The sequence below is a fragment of the Leopardus geoffroyi genome, chromosome C1 (genome assembly GCF_018350155.1).
Source record: "Leopardus geoffroyi isolate Oge1 chromosome C1, O.geoffroyi_Oge1_pat1.0, whole genome shotgun sequence".
NCBI classification, from domain to species: domain Eukaryota; kingdom Metazoa; phylum Chordata; class Mammalia; order Carnivora; family Felidae; genus Leopardus; species Leopardus geoffroyi.
Genome location: NC_059328.1, coordinates 43,588,327 through 43,605,305, shown reverse-complemented (window position 1 = coordinate 43,605,305; position 16,979 = coordinate 43,588,327). Strand labels below are relative to the sequence as shown.

At 44.5% G+C, this 16,979-nt stretch overlaps 1 protein-coding gene across 3 annotated transcripts in view; it reads left to right on the top strand.

Moving 5' to 3' along the window:
* YIPF1 (Yip1 domain family member 1) overlaps window positions 1-16,979 on the top strand; it is a 37,595-nt gene that overhangs the window by 17,044 nt on the left and 3,572 nt on the right. For all 3 annotated transcript variants that reach the window (XM_045477469.1, XM_045477467.1, XM_045477468.1), the window contains 3 exons: window positions 2,544-2,710; window positions 3,068-3,250; window positions 7,731-7,828. In XM_045477469.1, coding sequence (XP_045333425.1) covers window positions 2,544-2,710; window positions 3,068-3,250; window positions 7,731-7,820 — 440 coding nt within the window. In that variant the 3' untranslated portion in view covers window positions 7,821-7,828. The remainder of the gene's footprint in view (window positions 1-2,543; window positions 2,711-3,067; window positions 3,251-7,730; window positions 7,829-16,979) is intronic.

Genomic DNA, 16,979 nt, shown 5'->3' with positions numbered 1-16,979 from the left:
CCAACCAACCAACCAACCAACAGCTTTTTAGGGACTTGTAGGTGACAGCCACCCCAAAATGAGGAAGTTTGGCTTTATAGGAGATTGATGTGTGCCACTTGCTCAGTTCTGTCCTCCTCGCCCCCCACCCCCCTGCCTGCCTGCTGTCCTGTGAGAGGCTATATACAGACTGTGTAAGGGCACAGTCCACTGGCTTCAAGTTCCATTTACATCACTCATTAGCTTCTACTTGTTGGGCAAGTTATTTCATCTCTCTTGACCTCGGATTCCTTATCAGTGAAATGGGAATAATAATACCTATGTTATAGGGCCATTGTAAGAATAAAGAGTTGGTGTTTGTAAAGAGGTTGGAATAGTGCCTTGTACAAAAAAGAGTTAATACACATACACATATATGTGTGTATAGAGAGATATGTAGTTCCTTCTGTGTGTGTGTATGTGTCTCTGTGTATCCTTCCTTCTACCCTCCATGACCATTTTCATAGAGTCAGACCCGATTCATTTCCAGCCCCATTTGTCACATGATCCTGGTTTGAGTTTAACTCAGTAAATGTTAATCATGAGATATAGACCCTGCCTTCAAGTTGTTCAATGGTTAAGTAAAGAAAGTCAGGTAAATGAATATTGCTGTAAATGGTATGTGTTAATTTCTATATCAGAGGTATGTGTAGGTATATTAACAGAAAAGAAGGAGTGAATTACCCTGCCTGAGGGTCTGGAAACTCAGCAGAGTTTTTATCTTTTCTTATCCTCCTTGGTTGGACAGTATAAGGGAGTCATGGGATGAATCGTTGACTCTGTCAATAAACACTTTTCCATTTTATGTGAAGAGTATACATCCACACATTCAAGGTCAGATCCTGCTTCCACCACTTGTTAATTATTTGACCTTGACCAAACCACTTAACTTCTCTGATCCTATTTCCTCATCTCTAAAATGCAGATGTAGATTATGTGAAATAATATATTTACATATCAGTTAATGATATGAAAAGCTAATTCTCGAATGAGCATTTATTTATCAATCAGTGTTATAAGTATATTTGTTTTTACTCATTTAATTCTTCTAGTGATTTTTTTTAAGTTTATTTATTTTGAGAGAGAGCGAGAGCAAGAGAGAGAGTGTGTGAAGGAGCATGCACACATGCAAGCTGGGAAGGGTCAAAGAGAGAGGGAGAGAGAGAGAATCCCAGATGGGCTCCATGCTGTCAGTGTGGAGCCTGGAGTGGGGGCTCAATCTCACGAACCATGAGATCATATGGCCTGAGCCGAAATCAAGAGTTGGACACTTAACTGATTGAGCCACCCAAGAGCCCCTAATTCTCCTAGTAATCTTAGAAGGTAGTATATGCTATGATAATTCCCATGAGGAAACTAAGGCAGGAAAGTTAAGTAATTCACCCTCCAGAGTTACTTAGCTATAAGTGGCAGAGCTAGGATTAGAACTCTTGGAGTCCACATGCAGAGTCTGTGGCCTTGACTGTTACACAGTGTTGCCTCAATAAAATACTCAGTGAAATGCCTGACACCCAGTGGATGGCTGTAGGTATATAGGTACTTCCCTTCCCCTTCATTTAGCTATTTAAAAAAAAAAAAAAAAAAAAAAAAAAAGGCAGTATACAGTATAGCAGGAGAATTACATTTGGCTATTAGTTCCCAATATGAAAAATCTCCTCTGGGAGCTGAAAACGTTTTGGCCAATCACATGTCTTAACCAGAGTCTGACTACAATTGCTTGGGGTGCCTTTGTGCTTGCCAAGAGCGTTAAGTGCATTACTTACTGATTTTCCCGTAGGAAGGGCTGGTGCCATGGGCTTAGCCACACTTTATGGTCCTCCACTCCAGAGGAGGGAAAATGAATGTTCTGGAGGAGGAGGAGGCAGCGGCGGCGGCCTGGACCGTAACAGACTGAACACTGCTGTTCTGAGGAGCCACTCGGTAGCATTGCTACCACAGACACAGAATTATTTAATGAAGAAAGTAAAAGTGAAGAATCTGTCGAGCGATTCATCAATGAACTGAAACTCCCTATTTCAGGGACAGCAGGCACTCTAAATAGCACGCAGAGCAAGTTAATCTGCACCCAGGGCATTTGAATACATTTGCTCAAGACATCGGTGTCAGCTCTTGTTATACTGGGAAAGAGGATGTGTTCTTCCAAGGGGATAGTTGGCTTTCCTTTGACTGAAATGCTTGGTATGTTTAAACACTTGTATTGAGGCCCTCTGAAGTCTTTCAGTTGCATAATTCAGTTGTTCAGTACTGTTTGTTGTTATTAAACCAGTTATAAAAACCATATGAGAGACCACTGGTCATCACACAAAGACAGTGCTAAATCTTCGTCAATTCAGCACCGCCTTAGAGTGCTTGCTCTGTGGCAGTACTGTGCCAGGCGCAGGGACTATGAGACCAATAAGACTCGATCCCATGAGCCAGTGAAGCAGGTGGACATGCTAGGGAGTAAGTCCAGTAAGGTATTAGAAGTGCTCTGATAGTAATTAAAGGCACGATGGGGATTAAAACTTGTGTCCTGTCATCCTCAGTGTCCATAGCGGCCACGATCATCTATGCCTATGCTTGGCTGGTTCCTCTCGCACTCTGGGGTTTCCTCATGTGGAGAAACAGCAAAGTTATGAACATCGTTTCCTACTCGTTTTTGGAGATTGTGTGCGTCTATGGATATTCGCTCTTCATTTATATCCCCACAGCAGTAAGTACTATACTTATTCTGAGCGATGCCCGGGCTTGTTGAAAATTCAGCCAGCATCATCATTTCTAGCCTGACACTGATGCACGCCTGAAGAATACCATTTGAATTTAGAGGTGCAGCGGGAATGGGGATAGGGAGCCAAGTGCCTTTGCTGGATCTTGAGCCCTTTGTTCTGAAAGCATTCGCCTCAGTCTGCACGCTGGGGTGTTTCTCCAGCTGTACTGAGAAACCACAGTGGCACAGGGGGCCCAGCTGCTGATTGGCTCAGGGGCCTTTACAAACACACGTGCCTGGAATGAACAAATGCCTCTCCGAAATGCCTCCAAAAAAGCCCTCCCCTTCCTCCTCTTCTTTCAGGTGCTGTGGATTATCCCCCAGAAAGCTGTTCGTTGGATTCTAGTCATGATTGCCCTGGGTGTCTCAGGCTCTGTCTTGGCAATGACATTTTGGCCAGCTGTTCGTGAGGATAACCGGCGCATCGCACTGGCCACAATTGTGACAATTGTGTTGCTTCACACGCTGCTTTCTGTGGGCTGCTTGGTATGGACTCATTCCTGTGATCTTCCTGTGTGCCTCAGATACAAATGCTGAAAGACCTCAACCTGTTATTCACAACGAACGGGTCTTTTAAGACGGGCTCCATAAAATCAATATTGTTTTGAATAGACTGTCCTAAATGAGAAGCGGTAAATTGATGAGAATTTGATGGTAATCTCTGGCTTTACCTAATTTCTGAAACTTGGTAAGATTTGGAGTCTGGCCAGAGGAAGTCGGGGTGGATGAGTGTCTGTAAGAGGTTGGGGGGTGGGGATGGGGTGGGGGGATGTTCAACCTTTGGATGTCTTTGCAGGTTTTCTGCACATACCTAGAAAGAGTTTTGAAATTTCCAGTTTCATAGGTGGAAAGTCTGAGCATGAAATCAAATTAGGAAAGGGGAGATATTTTTAAGGTGAATAACATTTAAAAGAGGTTTTGGGTTCATGTATTTGGGTGTCTTTTTAGGGAGAGCATGTGGTTTTCAGGCAGGTCCAGATTGAAGACCAGCTCTGTCACTCACTGGCTGTGTGAGCTGGGCCATGGTACCTACCTTCTCTGAATCTGAATGACTTAATCGGTAACATGGGCATAAAATTTCCTGCCACCTAGAGTTGTATTGAGGATAAAATAAAATAATACATATAAAACAGTTAATATAGAACTTGTCCCACAAATGCCCATAAATTAGGTCCCTTTCCCTTGGTCCTAAGGAAACACGGTTTTATATCTTTTGTGCACATTGTATACAAAAATTGCTGCCCATGGCCTTAACAAGGCCTGAAGCAGGTTTTTAAAGAACATCGAGTCCAAGAATGTTAAGGTCACTAATGAAGGAAAGAATGTGCCCACAGGAAGATACCCATATTGCATGTGTCCAGACCCTTGGCCGGGTTTTACAGTTGTGGGAGTAAATATTTCTTTGGCACCATTTGATCTGTGATAGTTTTGTGTAGACAACCTGGGTCCTTAATAAGATCCCAATACTTGATCATTGAACAAAGTCTCATACAAAGTGCCAAGTTCTGAAACACGGACCTGGTTTACGTGCAGTTTACATGTCTAAGCTTTAAATTTTTGAGACGGAGGACTATCGGTCTGACTCACGGCAGAGTGACACCATTGATTTCGGGGAGTCCCTGGGCTGACCCATTGTAACGCTGCTGAGGCCTTTCTTGACCTTTCTGTCTGCGGAGGAAGAATGTCCTTTCTCGCCGTAGCCCTCTCACTGGTGTCTCCCCACGTCTCTCTTGAAAATTTCCCCGCATATACCTAGTTGAGTTGGTGGAGAGAAGAAGCAAGAGAAGAAGCACTGCCTTGTTCAGTTCTGTAAAGAATAGAGAGGAGCGTGGCAGATTAGACGAGGGGGCAAGGAGGTGGTGGTGATAGTAATATTACTGAGAACCTATTTCCTTTGGTGTGGGTGGCAGGGTCTTTCACCTCCCATGCCTGTTACTCCCTTTTGGGGGTAAATGACACTGAAGTTAGGATTTACCTGCCCGTCCTGCTGCTCCGGAACTTGCTGGAAGAGAGCATTATAATGAAATAAAAAGAGCCCTGGACTGGGCTTAGCTTTGTGAGCCTAGGCGAGTGACTTCGTTCTCAGAGCCCTGGCTTCCTCCTCTATCATGCAGACTCATATTTTGTGGGCTCTTGTGAGACTCAGGGAGATGGCCGTGAGAGCCCTTCATGTGTCGTGAAGGGTTCTTCAGGTGTGAAGAAGGTACTGAGAGAGCCCTGTGTGATCTGAAGCTGCCAAGGCCACTCTGCTACCTCTTCCTCCTGAGTGCCCCAGTGAGAGTGGTCCAAGGTCACACAGCTCGAAAGACAGGGCCCTTTCATTGGTGCCTCTCACTGGCATCTTCCCACCTCTCTCCAGAATGCCTTTTCCATCATACACCTGGCTGGGAAGTTGGAGGAGAGAAGGAGACAGGAGAGAAGGCTTCTTCTTGTTCAATTCTTAGGGAGTCCAAGGAGCCAGGCATGTTGGATGATGGAGCAGGGAGGGAACTGCAGGTGTAGACCCCCTCTTGGAGGGAGGTGCAGTTTTCTCCTCCTCGTGGAAGGGAACCATCCCATGATCAGGGGTTTAGCCAGGGGCCCTCTGTGCCTGGGGTTTTGCTCTCCATGCCAGAGATGGCCTCCTCTTATCTCTTCTGGAGATGTGCAGTACAACGGGTTGGAGCAGAAGTTAGGAGATGGGGTCTGGTCCCAGCTCCTTCACTCCCTGCTTTGGTTATTTCCCCTCTCTGGCCCCTACCTCCTCACTTAGAAAACGGAGCTGCAGGAACATCTTTACTTTTGTAAGGACTGAATGATACATGCAACATGAACAATACAAGCCATGCAAACGGCAGATATTATTATTAGTGGAAGGGCAGAAGGGAGAAGAATTGGCAGGGAAGGGGCACTGTCTGACCCACACAGCTTGGCTTCTCACTGCCCCAGGGAGCACGGATTGCGGGTTTTAAAGCTTCAATGTACTAAAGTGTTTGACAGTCCTCTATCTGCTGAGGGCCCCTCAGGGCTCACAGTTGTATGCTAAGTTGGTAGTGGACGCTCACTCCAGGTGGGGAGGACTAAGGAAGCACCCGAGGGTGCGTCCTTGACTGGTGTATTGGAGATGTACAAGCCTGCGTTTGCCGTGGTTACTGCTGATGGTGGACAGTCCTGTGCCCTAACTCTCTGCCAGGGGACACTCCCAGCCCTACTCCTAGAAAGCCTGATGTTTCATCCTGAGGCCTCCACAGTGCCTCGTCCTAGACTGGCCATAGTCTACGGCCATACCACCCTGAACACGCCCATCTCGTCTGATCTAGACTGGGCATAAAGTTAGGTGCCAAACTGCAGGCAGCACTGGAGAAGAGAAGAACGTAGTTTTTGGAGCCGGACACACCGGATTGAAGCCCTCAGACACAGGGTTGTGTAGCTTTGGGAAAATCTCTTTGCCACTTGCTCATCTTTAAAATGGGGATAAAATTGCCTATTACAGGATTATCGAGTAGGTTAATGATCTATGCACCAGATGCACAGTAGGCACTCCCTGAATGACAACTGTGGCTATTGCTAAGTATTTGTGGAATTAATGAACTAATGAGCTGTAGAATTACAGTTTGACCTTAGAGGTCATTTTTCCCAATCCTTCCATTTCACAGATTAGAAAACTGAGACTCACGGGTGGAGTGATTTGTCCAGAGTTACTGTGCGAGTTACTAGCAAAACCAGGTTTAGAACCTGGCCTCTTGGCTCATTCCCTCTGATGAGGGTTTCGTCCGGTAGCCTGGAAGAAAGGTACTGTTCCTGCCTCATGAGGGCTTTGTGGCTCCACCTTCACGATATCTGGAGGGGCCCAACACTATAGCAGCATGTCCCCTGTCCCCTCGTTAATTTAGGGACCATTCTTTCCCTGCCTCAGAAAACAAGTGCCAGAAGGGACCCTGGGAGGAAGGCTTTTAGAGCTAATAGGATTGCTCAGGGGATGTGACAAACTAGGGGCGCCCTGTAGCTGGAAACTTTGAAATGGATTGCTGAAGAGCTAACACAGAATAGGACTATGTTGGGGAAAATTCTAGTGTGTCATGTTGGTGCCCCCTTCTGGCTGATAGAGAGCAGCGCTGGCAAAATGGTTCTTGACTTGGCTTTTTATCCATTTGATCCCAATGCCCTGACTTCCAAGGGGGAATCACAAGTGTGCAGTGATCCTTGATCTGTTAAGAGATTCACCTTTCCTTTGAACAACCCAGGTATTTTACTGGGCTAAAGTCAAGATTCGCAGACCTTGAGACAGGTCGGAAGATCCTCCTTGGTTTTTTCCTTCTTCTATCTCCTCCTGATTTTTGACAGTTAAATTGCAGATGTTGACTGAAAGCATTTATCAAACCTTTCATTTTCACGCTGAAGAATTATGAGGTAAGTCCTGCCTGGCGCTTTCTTTCGAAGGTCTTTACCAAGAGCCAGCGGGTTTAGCAGCAATCTGTCGTAGTTCAGTTCATTAAGTTTTGGCTGTTTACATAGTGTGCCAGGCCCTGAGTCAGAGGCTGGTGGCACAGGGACAAGAAGGACACAGTCTTTGCCCGGGAGGAGAGACTGTAAGGTAGTGATTAAGAGCCTGAGGAGCTTGGAGTCAGAAAAGACGCGACTCTCCCACTTATTGGCCATGTGCACATGATTGAATGGCAGCCTCCCTGAGCCTCAGTTTCTCATTTGTCAAATGAGGATAACAATAGCACTCCCCTGGGGTTGTTATGCAGATGAAGTCAGATGTAGTAAGTGCCCAATAAATAGTGGCTAAATTTTAAAAAGTTAGTCACGGTAGAGTAAGTGAGATGGACAGAAACAGAGTCGGTTGTAGTTCAGTGGGATGACAAGTGTGTCAGAGGGAAACATAGGGGCCATGAGAGCCCAGACGTACTATTGGCATGAAGACTAGAACACTGGAGCAGATCACTGTGTTTTAACCGCCCTCATGGGTTTCCTTCTCCTGCAGGCATACTTTTTTGATGCACCGGAGATGGACCACCTCCCGACAGCCACAGCTGCTCCAAACCAAACAGTTGCAGCAGCCAAGGCCAGCTAAAAAGGAAAGTAAGAGATTATTTTTTGTTATATTTTTTGCTGTTTGGTACAGTCAGAAGTGGGCAAGCGCAGCACTTCCATTACTGTTAGCATCAAGAACCAAGAGGGCCAGACCCTTTTGTCTCTCCGTACGATTCACTGTGGTGTTTGTGCACGAGCATGTCTGCATATATGTGTCCTCTAGCTGAAGGCCTCAACTGTGAAATCCTCGTGGCCCTGGTTTGATACGTTTGGGAGATGTGAGCTCTAAGCTTCTTCATGAGAGGAGCTCCTGCCTTCTGGTCCTAGCATCCCCTCCCCTCTGCTCTCTGCCCCTTTCCCAGGAGCACAGTGTGGATGTGTTCTATTTGGTTACAGTCCTGGTGGTTTTTGTAGTTTCCCTGTGACTTCTCACCGTGGCCTCAGACCCGGAGCGTGACTTCTCTTGAATTACTCACGGGGTTCTCCAAAGCTTACACATTCTCATGCCTGGTTTGCTCTCTGGCCTCTTGGATGATTCCACTTCGGTGGTTAGCTCCGTTGGTTAGAGTAAAGGAAGTAAAGGGAGAGCCAATTCCTCCATGGCCTATTCCTTGCCTCCCAGTTCCAGCTCCTCCATGTTCCAAGGCTGCAGCCAGGCTGGACTCTTGCCCTTGCCAGAACACATGCCTTTGCACTTGCTCTTCCAGATGGCTGAAATGTTCCCTCTCTTCCAACCGTCATCACTTACCTTGTGATCCTATTATAGCTTGTATTATACATTACTGTTAATGGTGCTTGAACTACTAATTGTTCGCTGTGCGTCCATCTGCCTATTCATTTGTTCATTCATTGATTCATTTGTCCTCTGTGGACTGGTATGTCCTCTTGAGGTATGAACTGTTCAACTCAGTTCCATGAGAACAAGAAATGGGTATTACCCTTTATCTTCATTGCTCACCACAACACAGTGGATGCTCAGTAAATGTTTGTGGAGTGAATGAATGAAGCCATACTCTGCCCCTGATCTCCCTGTGGGCCAGGAACCTTTCGTCTGTTTTGTAACCACAGGGTGACCTTCTCCTCTCCCAGAGTAATTGAGTGTGGTGCAAAGACCAGGGCCTTTAGAGTCAAGCAGAACTAAAATGAGATCTTGGTCCTACCTTATACTGGCCGTGTACCTGGGGCAAGGAGCTTACTCTTTCAGAGCCTCGGCCAACTTAACTGTGAAATAAGAATGATACAACCCATACTCTAAGACTGCAGTGAAGATTAGAGATCACGTTTATAAAAGCTCCTGGCACATAGTTAAGGTACTCAGTGATAGATTCAAAGCTACTGCCCCTCTGAGAGTGGCTTGGTATTTGTGTTGAGATTTGGTGGTTCCCACTGACTTTACCTTGACCCTTTATTTCTTTTTTGTCAAATAAGTAGATTTTTTCTCTTAGTTGGGGAATTTGGGTTGCAGGCCTTGCAAATTGACAAGATTTGGCTGGTCAAACAAAGACACCTCTGGCGGGGTTGTTGGTAAGACAATTGCCCTGACCAATGGAATGACTAGGGAACTATTGTAAATGTCACAGCCCACCTTCCCCTCTTCCTCTCTTCACATGGGGATGTAGTGTCAGAATCAAAGGTCAGAGCCCTTGCAGATAGGATGGGCTTCCCTCCCCCTTTTTATAATAAGGAAGCTGAGGCCAAGAGAGGACAGTGCCTTGCCCAAGGCCATCCCAGACTTTTGTAGCAAACCAACATGTGTAATATCACACTTCATTCTGCAAAATACTTTCCAGATCACTCTCTCTTTGTCCACTCTCACCAGCCTTGTTGACCCCATTGTATAGATGAGGAAGATGGACTTAAGAAGTCTGAGTTGACTAAGTTCACCTACCTCTTAGAGGCAGAGCTTGGACCCAAACTCATGTATTCTGAAGCCAATTTTGGAGGTTTTTCTGATTTCCTACCTTGAAGGCTGATGTTGTTTTTATTAATAAAACTTCCAGGCTCCCACTGCTGGCTTTTGGCCTCTTTTTTGGAGCCCTCCTTTGCTGGTCTAGAGATGCTTCAGTTCATAGAATCCATACTTGTTTGATTGCACAACCTATCAGTTAAGAATTTAAGAATGTGAGGGCTGTATTAATTATCTATGGCTGCCTAACGATATTACCTCAAACCTAGCACCTTAAATGACACTCATTTATTAGTTCGCGGTTTCTGTGGGTCAGGAATCTAGGCATAGCTTAGCTTGGTTCTCTCCTTCAGGTTCTCTTACAGGGCTGCGCTCAAAGTGTTGGCCTGGGCTGGGGTCTCATCTGAAAGCTGGACTGGGGAAGGATCTTCCTCCAAGCTCACATGGTTGTTCGCTGGATTCACTTCCTTGTAGCCTGTTGACTGAAGGCTTCCTTGCTAATTGTCAGCTGGAGGCTGTCCCCAGTTTCTTGCCACATAGGCCTCTCCATAGGCTCACCAGCGCCATCGAAGCTGTAAATGGAGATAATCGACAGTCAGGAAGACAGAAGATCTGTAACATAAAATAACCATAGAAATGATATCTATCACCTTTGCTGTATTCTTTTGATTAGAAGCAAGTTACAAGTCTTGCTCATACTCAGTGGGAGGGGATTATACAAAGGCATGAATACCTGGAGGCAGGGATCATTGGAGGGCATTTTAATTTAATTTTATTTTTAACCTTATGAAGGAATCATTAACAAATAAGATGATACAGGTATTTAAAGTGTACATCATGATGATTTAATATATGTGTACATTGTATGGAGGCCATTTTGCTTTCTGTCTGCCACAAGCACATACTCTAGTAATATGTGTGTAGGTGTTTACGTATTTTATTGTCAATCCATACAGTAACTATTAAAGCGTAGTTTCTTCTTTTTTTGATGAAAAATAGATATTAATAGAAGTTCTAACATTTTTCCTCCGTTACCTCAGTGGGTTGTTTTTGCAGCCCACCGCCTTAGAATGAGCATGTGGTAGCTTGTTTGCCTCATGGTTTGATTGTCTGCACATTTGTTCAGCTCCTCTTGCAGATGGATTTCATTGACTGTTGCAGAGAAGGCCCTAGGACAAGGCGGGTCTCTTCCTGAGATTGAGTTTCATGGGGAAGAGACTGAGTCTAATTGGACTTGGATGCCCCAGTGCTTGGCCCAATGCCTGTCTGGCACAGACAGAGCGAGTGCTCAGTCAAAGTTGGGTGGTTGGAGGTGACCCTTTGTAAGATTAAGGCAAGAGTGGGATGTGGGCTTTTACCAGAGGTGTCTTGGCTCACGGAGTTCCAGACATCATTTACTCTCTCGCTCAGTGTTTACTTGAGGTGACTCTGTGGCCCCCCCATGGGCCAGGCATTGGGGACCTAGAGAATCAGATGCAATCTGCCATGGGGAGCCTTGGTCCATGGGTAAAATAGCTAAACAGATAATAAGCAGATTATGTGAGAAGTGCCCTACCCAAATTGTGAATTGATGAGCGTGGTGGGAGCACAGAAGCACTGACTCATTTGGCCTGAGGGAAGGCTTCGCAGAAGGGATATTGTTTGAGTCTGGCCCTGAAGGTTGAGCAGAAGCAATCAATTACCTGTTTTTCGGAAGAGTGGTCAGCTTCCCATGGCATTTGGGAAGGTGAGGTCATAGGTCGTTCATTGGGACACAATGATGCGATGTGGGCTCACCTCACTGGGAATAAGAAAATCTGAGCTCAGCTGGAGGATAGGGGTAGAGACCACAAGGGCAACAGTTGCTTGGATCTCTCTGCCTTGGTCGAGAATACCTGATACCAGCCTGGGTGAGGGGCTCTTTCAGCCTGTTCTTGCATTAGGACTTGAGTTCCTTCCTTATATTTTATTATGAAGGCTCCGACTAATGTCCCAGGTGCTGTAAACCTTCAGAGAGTCAGAAACTGGCATCTGAGAAACGCCTGGACCCCAGGACCTTTGCAGACCTCCCATCCTGATTTATACAAATTTGACACCTTTGGGCTTTGCTCAGATCTATAAACTTGGGTGTCAGTGTCTCCGTTTGGCCTCACGTTTACAAATGAGATAGTGATGAACAGTTTCTTTGGAGCTTCCCTGGCAGAAGCATCAATCGCTTTGCCAATGAGGGGTCTGTCTAGAGCCCCAGGCACTGTAGATTTATGAGCTGGCTGCCTTCTACTGTAATCTTAAGCCTCCCAGCTTTCACTGAAAAAGAATGGCTTCTAATCTCGCAGATAACCTTCCTTATATAAATCTGTGCATTGGAGGGCTTAGCATAGCATGGATTATGGGAAGAGCTCTGTCTGGAAACTCAGGATCACAGAGGAGCTTCTGATTACTTGTGATCAGAGAAATTACCCCTGTATAAGTCATTGAGATATTATAGAGAATATTTGGCTTTCTTCTTCCCTCCTTTCCTTCCTTCTTTCCTTTGCTCTTTCCTTCCTTTTTAAAAATTAACTTATCACCTGAGGGCCAGTGCCATTTCTTCTCTGAGCCAAGACCCTGGGGAAGCCTAGAAACTACCTTGGGAGTCTTACTTTGGCTTGTGGGAGGGAGTTTCTGAAGGACCGCATTCAGACGGGGGCTGCCTTCCCAGGACCAGTGATAAGTGGGTCTGTGTGGAGGAAGGTGGCCAGCAGATAATTATACTGCAGTGTGATGGGGCTTTAATAAAAGATGAGAAGAGGACTGGAGAAGATTCCTTTGTCATTAAAACCCTCCTGATTTGATACCTAGGGTTTATGTGCAATTATCCTTTCACTCACTTGGGTCAGGAGTGTTCCTTTGGTCAACTCAAGCTACAAACCCTTTTGCTATGTTTATACACATCAGTTCCATTCTGAAATCAGCTTTAACCCAGTGCTATCATCCTCTTTAACACAGCATCCAAACAGCAGGACTTTATACCACAGCTAACACTGTTTTCTACCAGCCCCTTATTTTCTACACCATGTCTGAAAAGTCCCTGCACAGAGAATCCATTTTCAGTTTCTGCACTATTTCTTCATTGCTCTTCTTCCTGATTCTCTTTCTTTGGAGTCATTTGGGGGAACTTGGGTTGGAGAGCGGGTCAACACAATAACTTCTTATTCCTTTTTAAACTTATTTTGTGGAAAGTCTTTAAACACAGGCAAAAGTAGAGTGAACAGTATAACGAATCTCCACATACCCATGGCTCACTTTCCACAGTTTGTCAGCTTGTGGTCAGCCTTATTTCACCCACACACCCATCTAGTACCTCCTATTCATTTGAAGCCAATCTCAGGTATCCTATTATTTGATGCACAAATATTTAAATTTTGAATCTATAAAAGATACTTTTAAAAACACGACCATGGGGCGCCTGGGTGGCGCAGTCGGTTAAGCGTCCGACTTCAGCCAGGTCACGATCTCGCGGTCCGTGAGTTCGAGCCCCGCGTCAGGCTCTGGGCTGATGGCTCAGAGCCTGGAGCCTGTTTCCGATTCTGTGTCTCCCTCTCTCTCTGCCCCTCCCCCGTTCATGCTCTGTCTCTCTCTGTCCCAAAAATAAATAAACGTTGAAAAAAATAAATAAATAAAAACACGACCATAACACCATAGTCACATCTAAAAAAAATGATAACTCCTTAATGCGGGCATACCTCCTTTTTACTCAGCTTTGCTTATTGCTTCACAGATACTGTGTTTTGTACAAATTGAAGGTCTGTGGTAGCCAGGTCTATCGGCACCATTTTTCCAAAAGCATTTGCTCACTTTGTGTTTCTGTGTCACATTTTGGTAATTCTTGAAATATTTTAAACTTCTTCATTATCGTTATGTCTGTTATGGTGATCTGTGATCACTGATCTTTGATGTTACTTACTATTGTAATTGTTTTGCGGTGCTATGATCTACGCCCATATAAGATGGTAAACTTAATCAGTAAAGGTTATGTGTGTTCTGACTGCTCCAATGACTGGCCATTCCCCCATCTCTCTCCCTCTCCTTGGGCTTCTCTGTTAAAGACACAATAATATTGAACTTAGGCCAATTAATAACCCTACAACGACCTCTGAGTGCTCAAGTAAGAAGAGACACACGTCTGTCACTTTAACTCAAAAGCCAGAAATGACGGGTGCCGGGGTGGCTCAGTCGGTTAAACATATGACTTTGTCTCGGGTTTCGTTCTCACTGTTCGTGAGCTTGAGCCCCGCATCAGGCTCTGTGCTGACAGTGCTGGGCCTGCTTCTGATTCTCTGTCTCCCTCTCTCTCTTCTCTCTCTCCTCTCTCTCTCAAAATAAATAAATAAACGTTAACACAAAACAAAACAAAAGCGAGAAATGACTAAGCTTAGTGAGGAAGGCAGGTCAAAATCTGAGATAGGCTGAAAATTAGGCCTGTTGTGCTGGTTAGCCAAGTTGTGAGTGCAAAGGAAAAGTTCTTGAAGGGAGTAAAAAGTGCTACTCCAGTGAGCACATGAAAGATAAAAAAGTAAAACAGACTTATTGCTGATATGGAGAAAGTTTGAGTGGTCTGGATAGAAGACCAGCCACAACATTCCCTTAAGCCAAAACCTGATCAAGAGCGTGGCCCTAACTTTCTTCATTTCTGTGAAGGCTGAGAGAAAGCTGCAGAAGAAAAGTTGGGAACTACCAGAAATTGGTTTACAGCTTTAAGGAAAGAAGCTTATCTCCATCACATGAAATTACAAGGTGAAGCAGCAAATGCTGATGTAGAAGCTGCAGCAAGTTATCCAGGAGATCTGGCTAAGATGATAAATGAAGGTGGCTACACTAAACAACAGATTTCCAATGCAGATCTTCTTATGTTGGAAGAAGATGCCATCTAGGACTTTTATGGCTATAAAGGAAAGAAGTCAATGCCTGGCTTCAAAGCTTACAAGGACAGGCTGACTCTCTTGCTGACTCTCTTAGCAAGGGGCTAAGGTAGCTGGTGACTTTAAGTTGAAGCCATTGTTCATTTACCATTAATAAAACCCCAGGACCCTCAAGAATTATGCTAAATCTCCACTTTCTGTGCTCTATAAATGAAACAACAAACCCTAGATGATAGCACATCTGTTTACAACCTGCTCAGAAAAAAAGATTCCTTCCAAAATGTTACTGCTCATTGACAGTACATCTGGTCACCCAAGAGCTCTGATGGAGATGTACAAGATGGATGTTGTTTTCATGCCTGCTAACACAACATGCATTCTGTAGTCCATGGATCAAGGAGTAATTTTGACTTTCAAGACATATTATTTAAGAAATAAATTTCATAAGGCTACCACTGCTGTCGTGATTCCTCAGTGGATCTGGGCAAAGTAAATTAAAGACCCTCTGGAAAGGATTCACCATTCTAGATGCCATTAAGAACATTTGTGATTCATGACGAGGTCAAAATGTCAACATGAGCAGCAGTTTGAAAGATTCCAACCCTCATGGATGACTTTGAGGGGTTCAAGACTTCAGTGGAGGAAGTAACTGCAGATGGGGTGGAAAGGGCAAGAGAACTAGAATTACAAGTGGAGCCTGAAGGTGGGACTGAATGGCGGCAATCCCATGATAAAACCTGAGCGCCTGAGCAGTTACTTCTTACGGATGAGCGAACAAAGTGGTTTCTTGAGATGGAATCTACTCCTGGTGGAGATGCTGTGAAGATTGTTGAAATGACCACAAAGGATTCGGATGATCACATGAACTAGTTGATAAAACAGCGGCACGGTTTGAGAGGACTGACTTCCAATTTTGAGAGATGTTCTACTGTCACTAAAATGCCATCAAGCAACATCACACTCTACAGGGAAATCGTTTGTGAAAAGAATCAATCCATGTGTCAGACTTCATTGATGTCTTCTGAGAAATGGCCACAGCCACTCCAGTCTTACCAGCACCCTGATCATTTGGCAGCCATTGCCATTGAGGCAAGACCTTCCACCAGCAAAAAGATTGTGAGTCGCTGAAAGGTCAGACGATGCTTAGCATTGTTTAGCAATAAAGTATCTTTTAAATTAAAGTGTGTACATTTTTTAGACCTAATGCTATTGCACATTTAACAGACTATAATATAGTGTAAACATAACTTTTATGTGCTCTGGAAAACCAAAAAGTTCATTTGCTTTCACCTTATTGTGGTGTTCACTTTATTGCCATGGTATGGAATATCTCCACCATATCTCTGAGGTATGCCTGTAAACAAATATACTTTAGTGTTTGAATTTCATCTTGCAATTTATTGATGTATCTCTTCAATGTTTTTCAAATTATAGATTCCTACTCCATTTCCCTCTCTCTCCCTTTACCATGTATTTGTTGAAGAATCATTTATCCTGTAGCTTCTCACTGTCTGGATTCTGCTGACTGTATCCGTATGGTGTCGTTTAACATGTTGCTCTGTCTTCTGTTTTCTGTAAATTGGTGGTTGTATCTAATGGTTTGTTCAGATTCAGCATTGGTCGGTTGGTTGGTTTTGGCAAGACTACTTGATATGTGGTGGTAAATTCTTCCACCCATAAACTCATAATGTGTAATTATCTCTTTTACTCTTTGATATTAGTGACCATTAATAAGCAATGCCTACATCTGTTCATTCATTAGGGCTTCCAAAATGGTGATATTTCAATTCCATCTTCGCTTCTTTGTTTACTAACTAGAATATTTCTTTAAAAAAATGTTTTTTAATGTTTTTTGAGAGAGAGAGAGAGAGACAGACAGAGCATCAGTAGGGGAGGGGCAGAGAGAGACAGAAACACAGAACCTGAAGCAGGCTCCAGGCTTTGAGCTGTCAGCACAGAGCCCATCAGGGGGCTCAAACTCGCAAACTGCGAGATCATGACCTGAGCCGAAGTTTGCTGCTTAACCGACTGAGCCACCCAGGCACCCCTAGAATATTGCTTTTATAAAAACTTCCCTTTATCTACTCTTTGGCTATCCAGTGATATAGTTTTTATAGAAGAGCAGAATAAATTATTTATTTTTCACCTATTTTCAAAATAGTAGTTGGTTTAGCAGCACGTGGCAACAGTGACCAACTAATTTCAGTCCATCACAAGTATTATGCTTATCAGTACTCAAATTGTCCCATCTTTGGCTGATGGGAACCTCTTCAAATTGGCCTGGGTCCTGCTGGCACGGCCCTAAGAGTTTCTGATGACTGCCTTGTTATCTGTCATAACAAAATTTTCCGGGCTTATTCTGAACATTTCCTGTCCGAGACCCAGGTTGAGTCATGTCTCGAAGGAGCCTCGG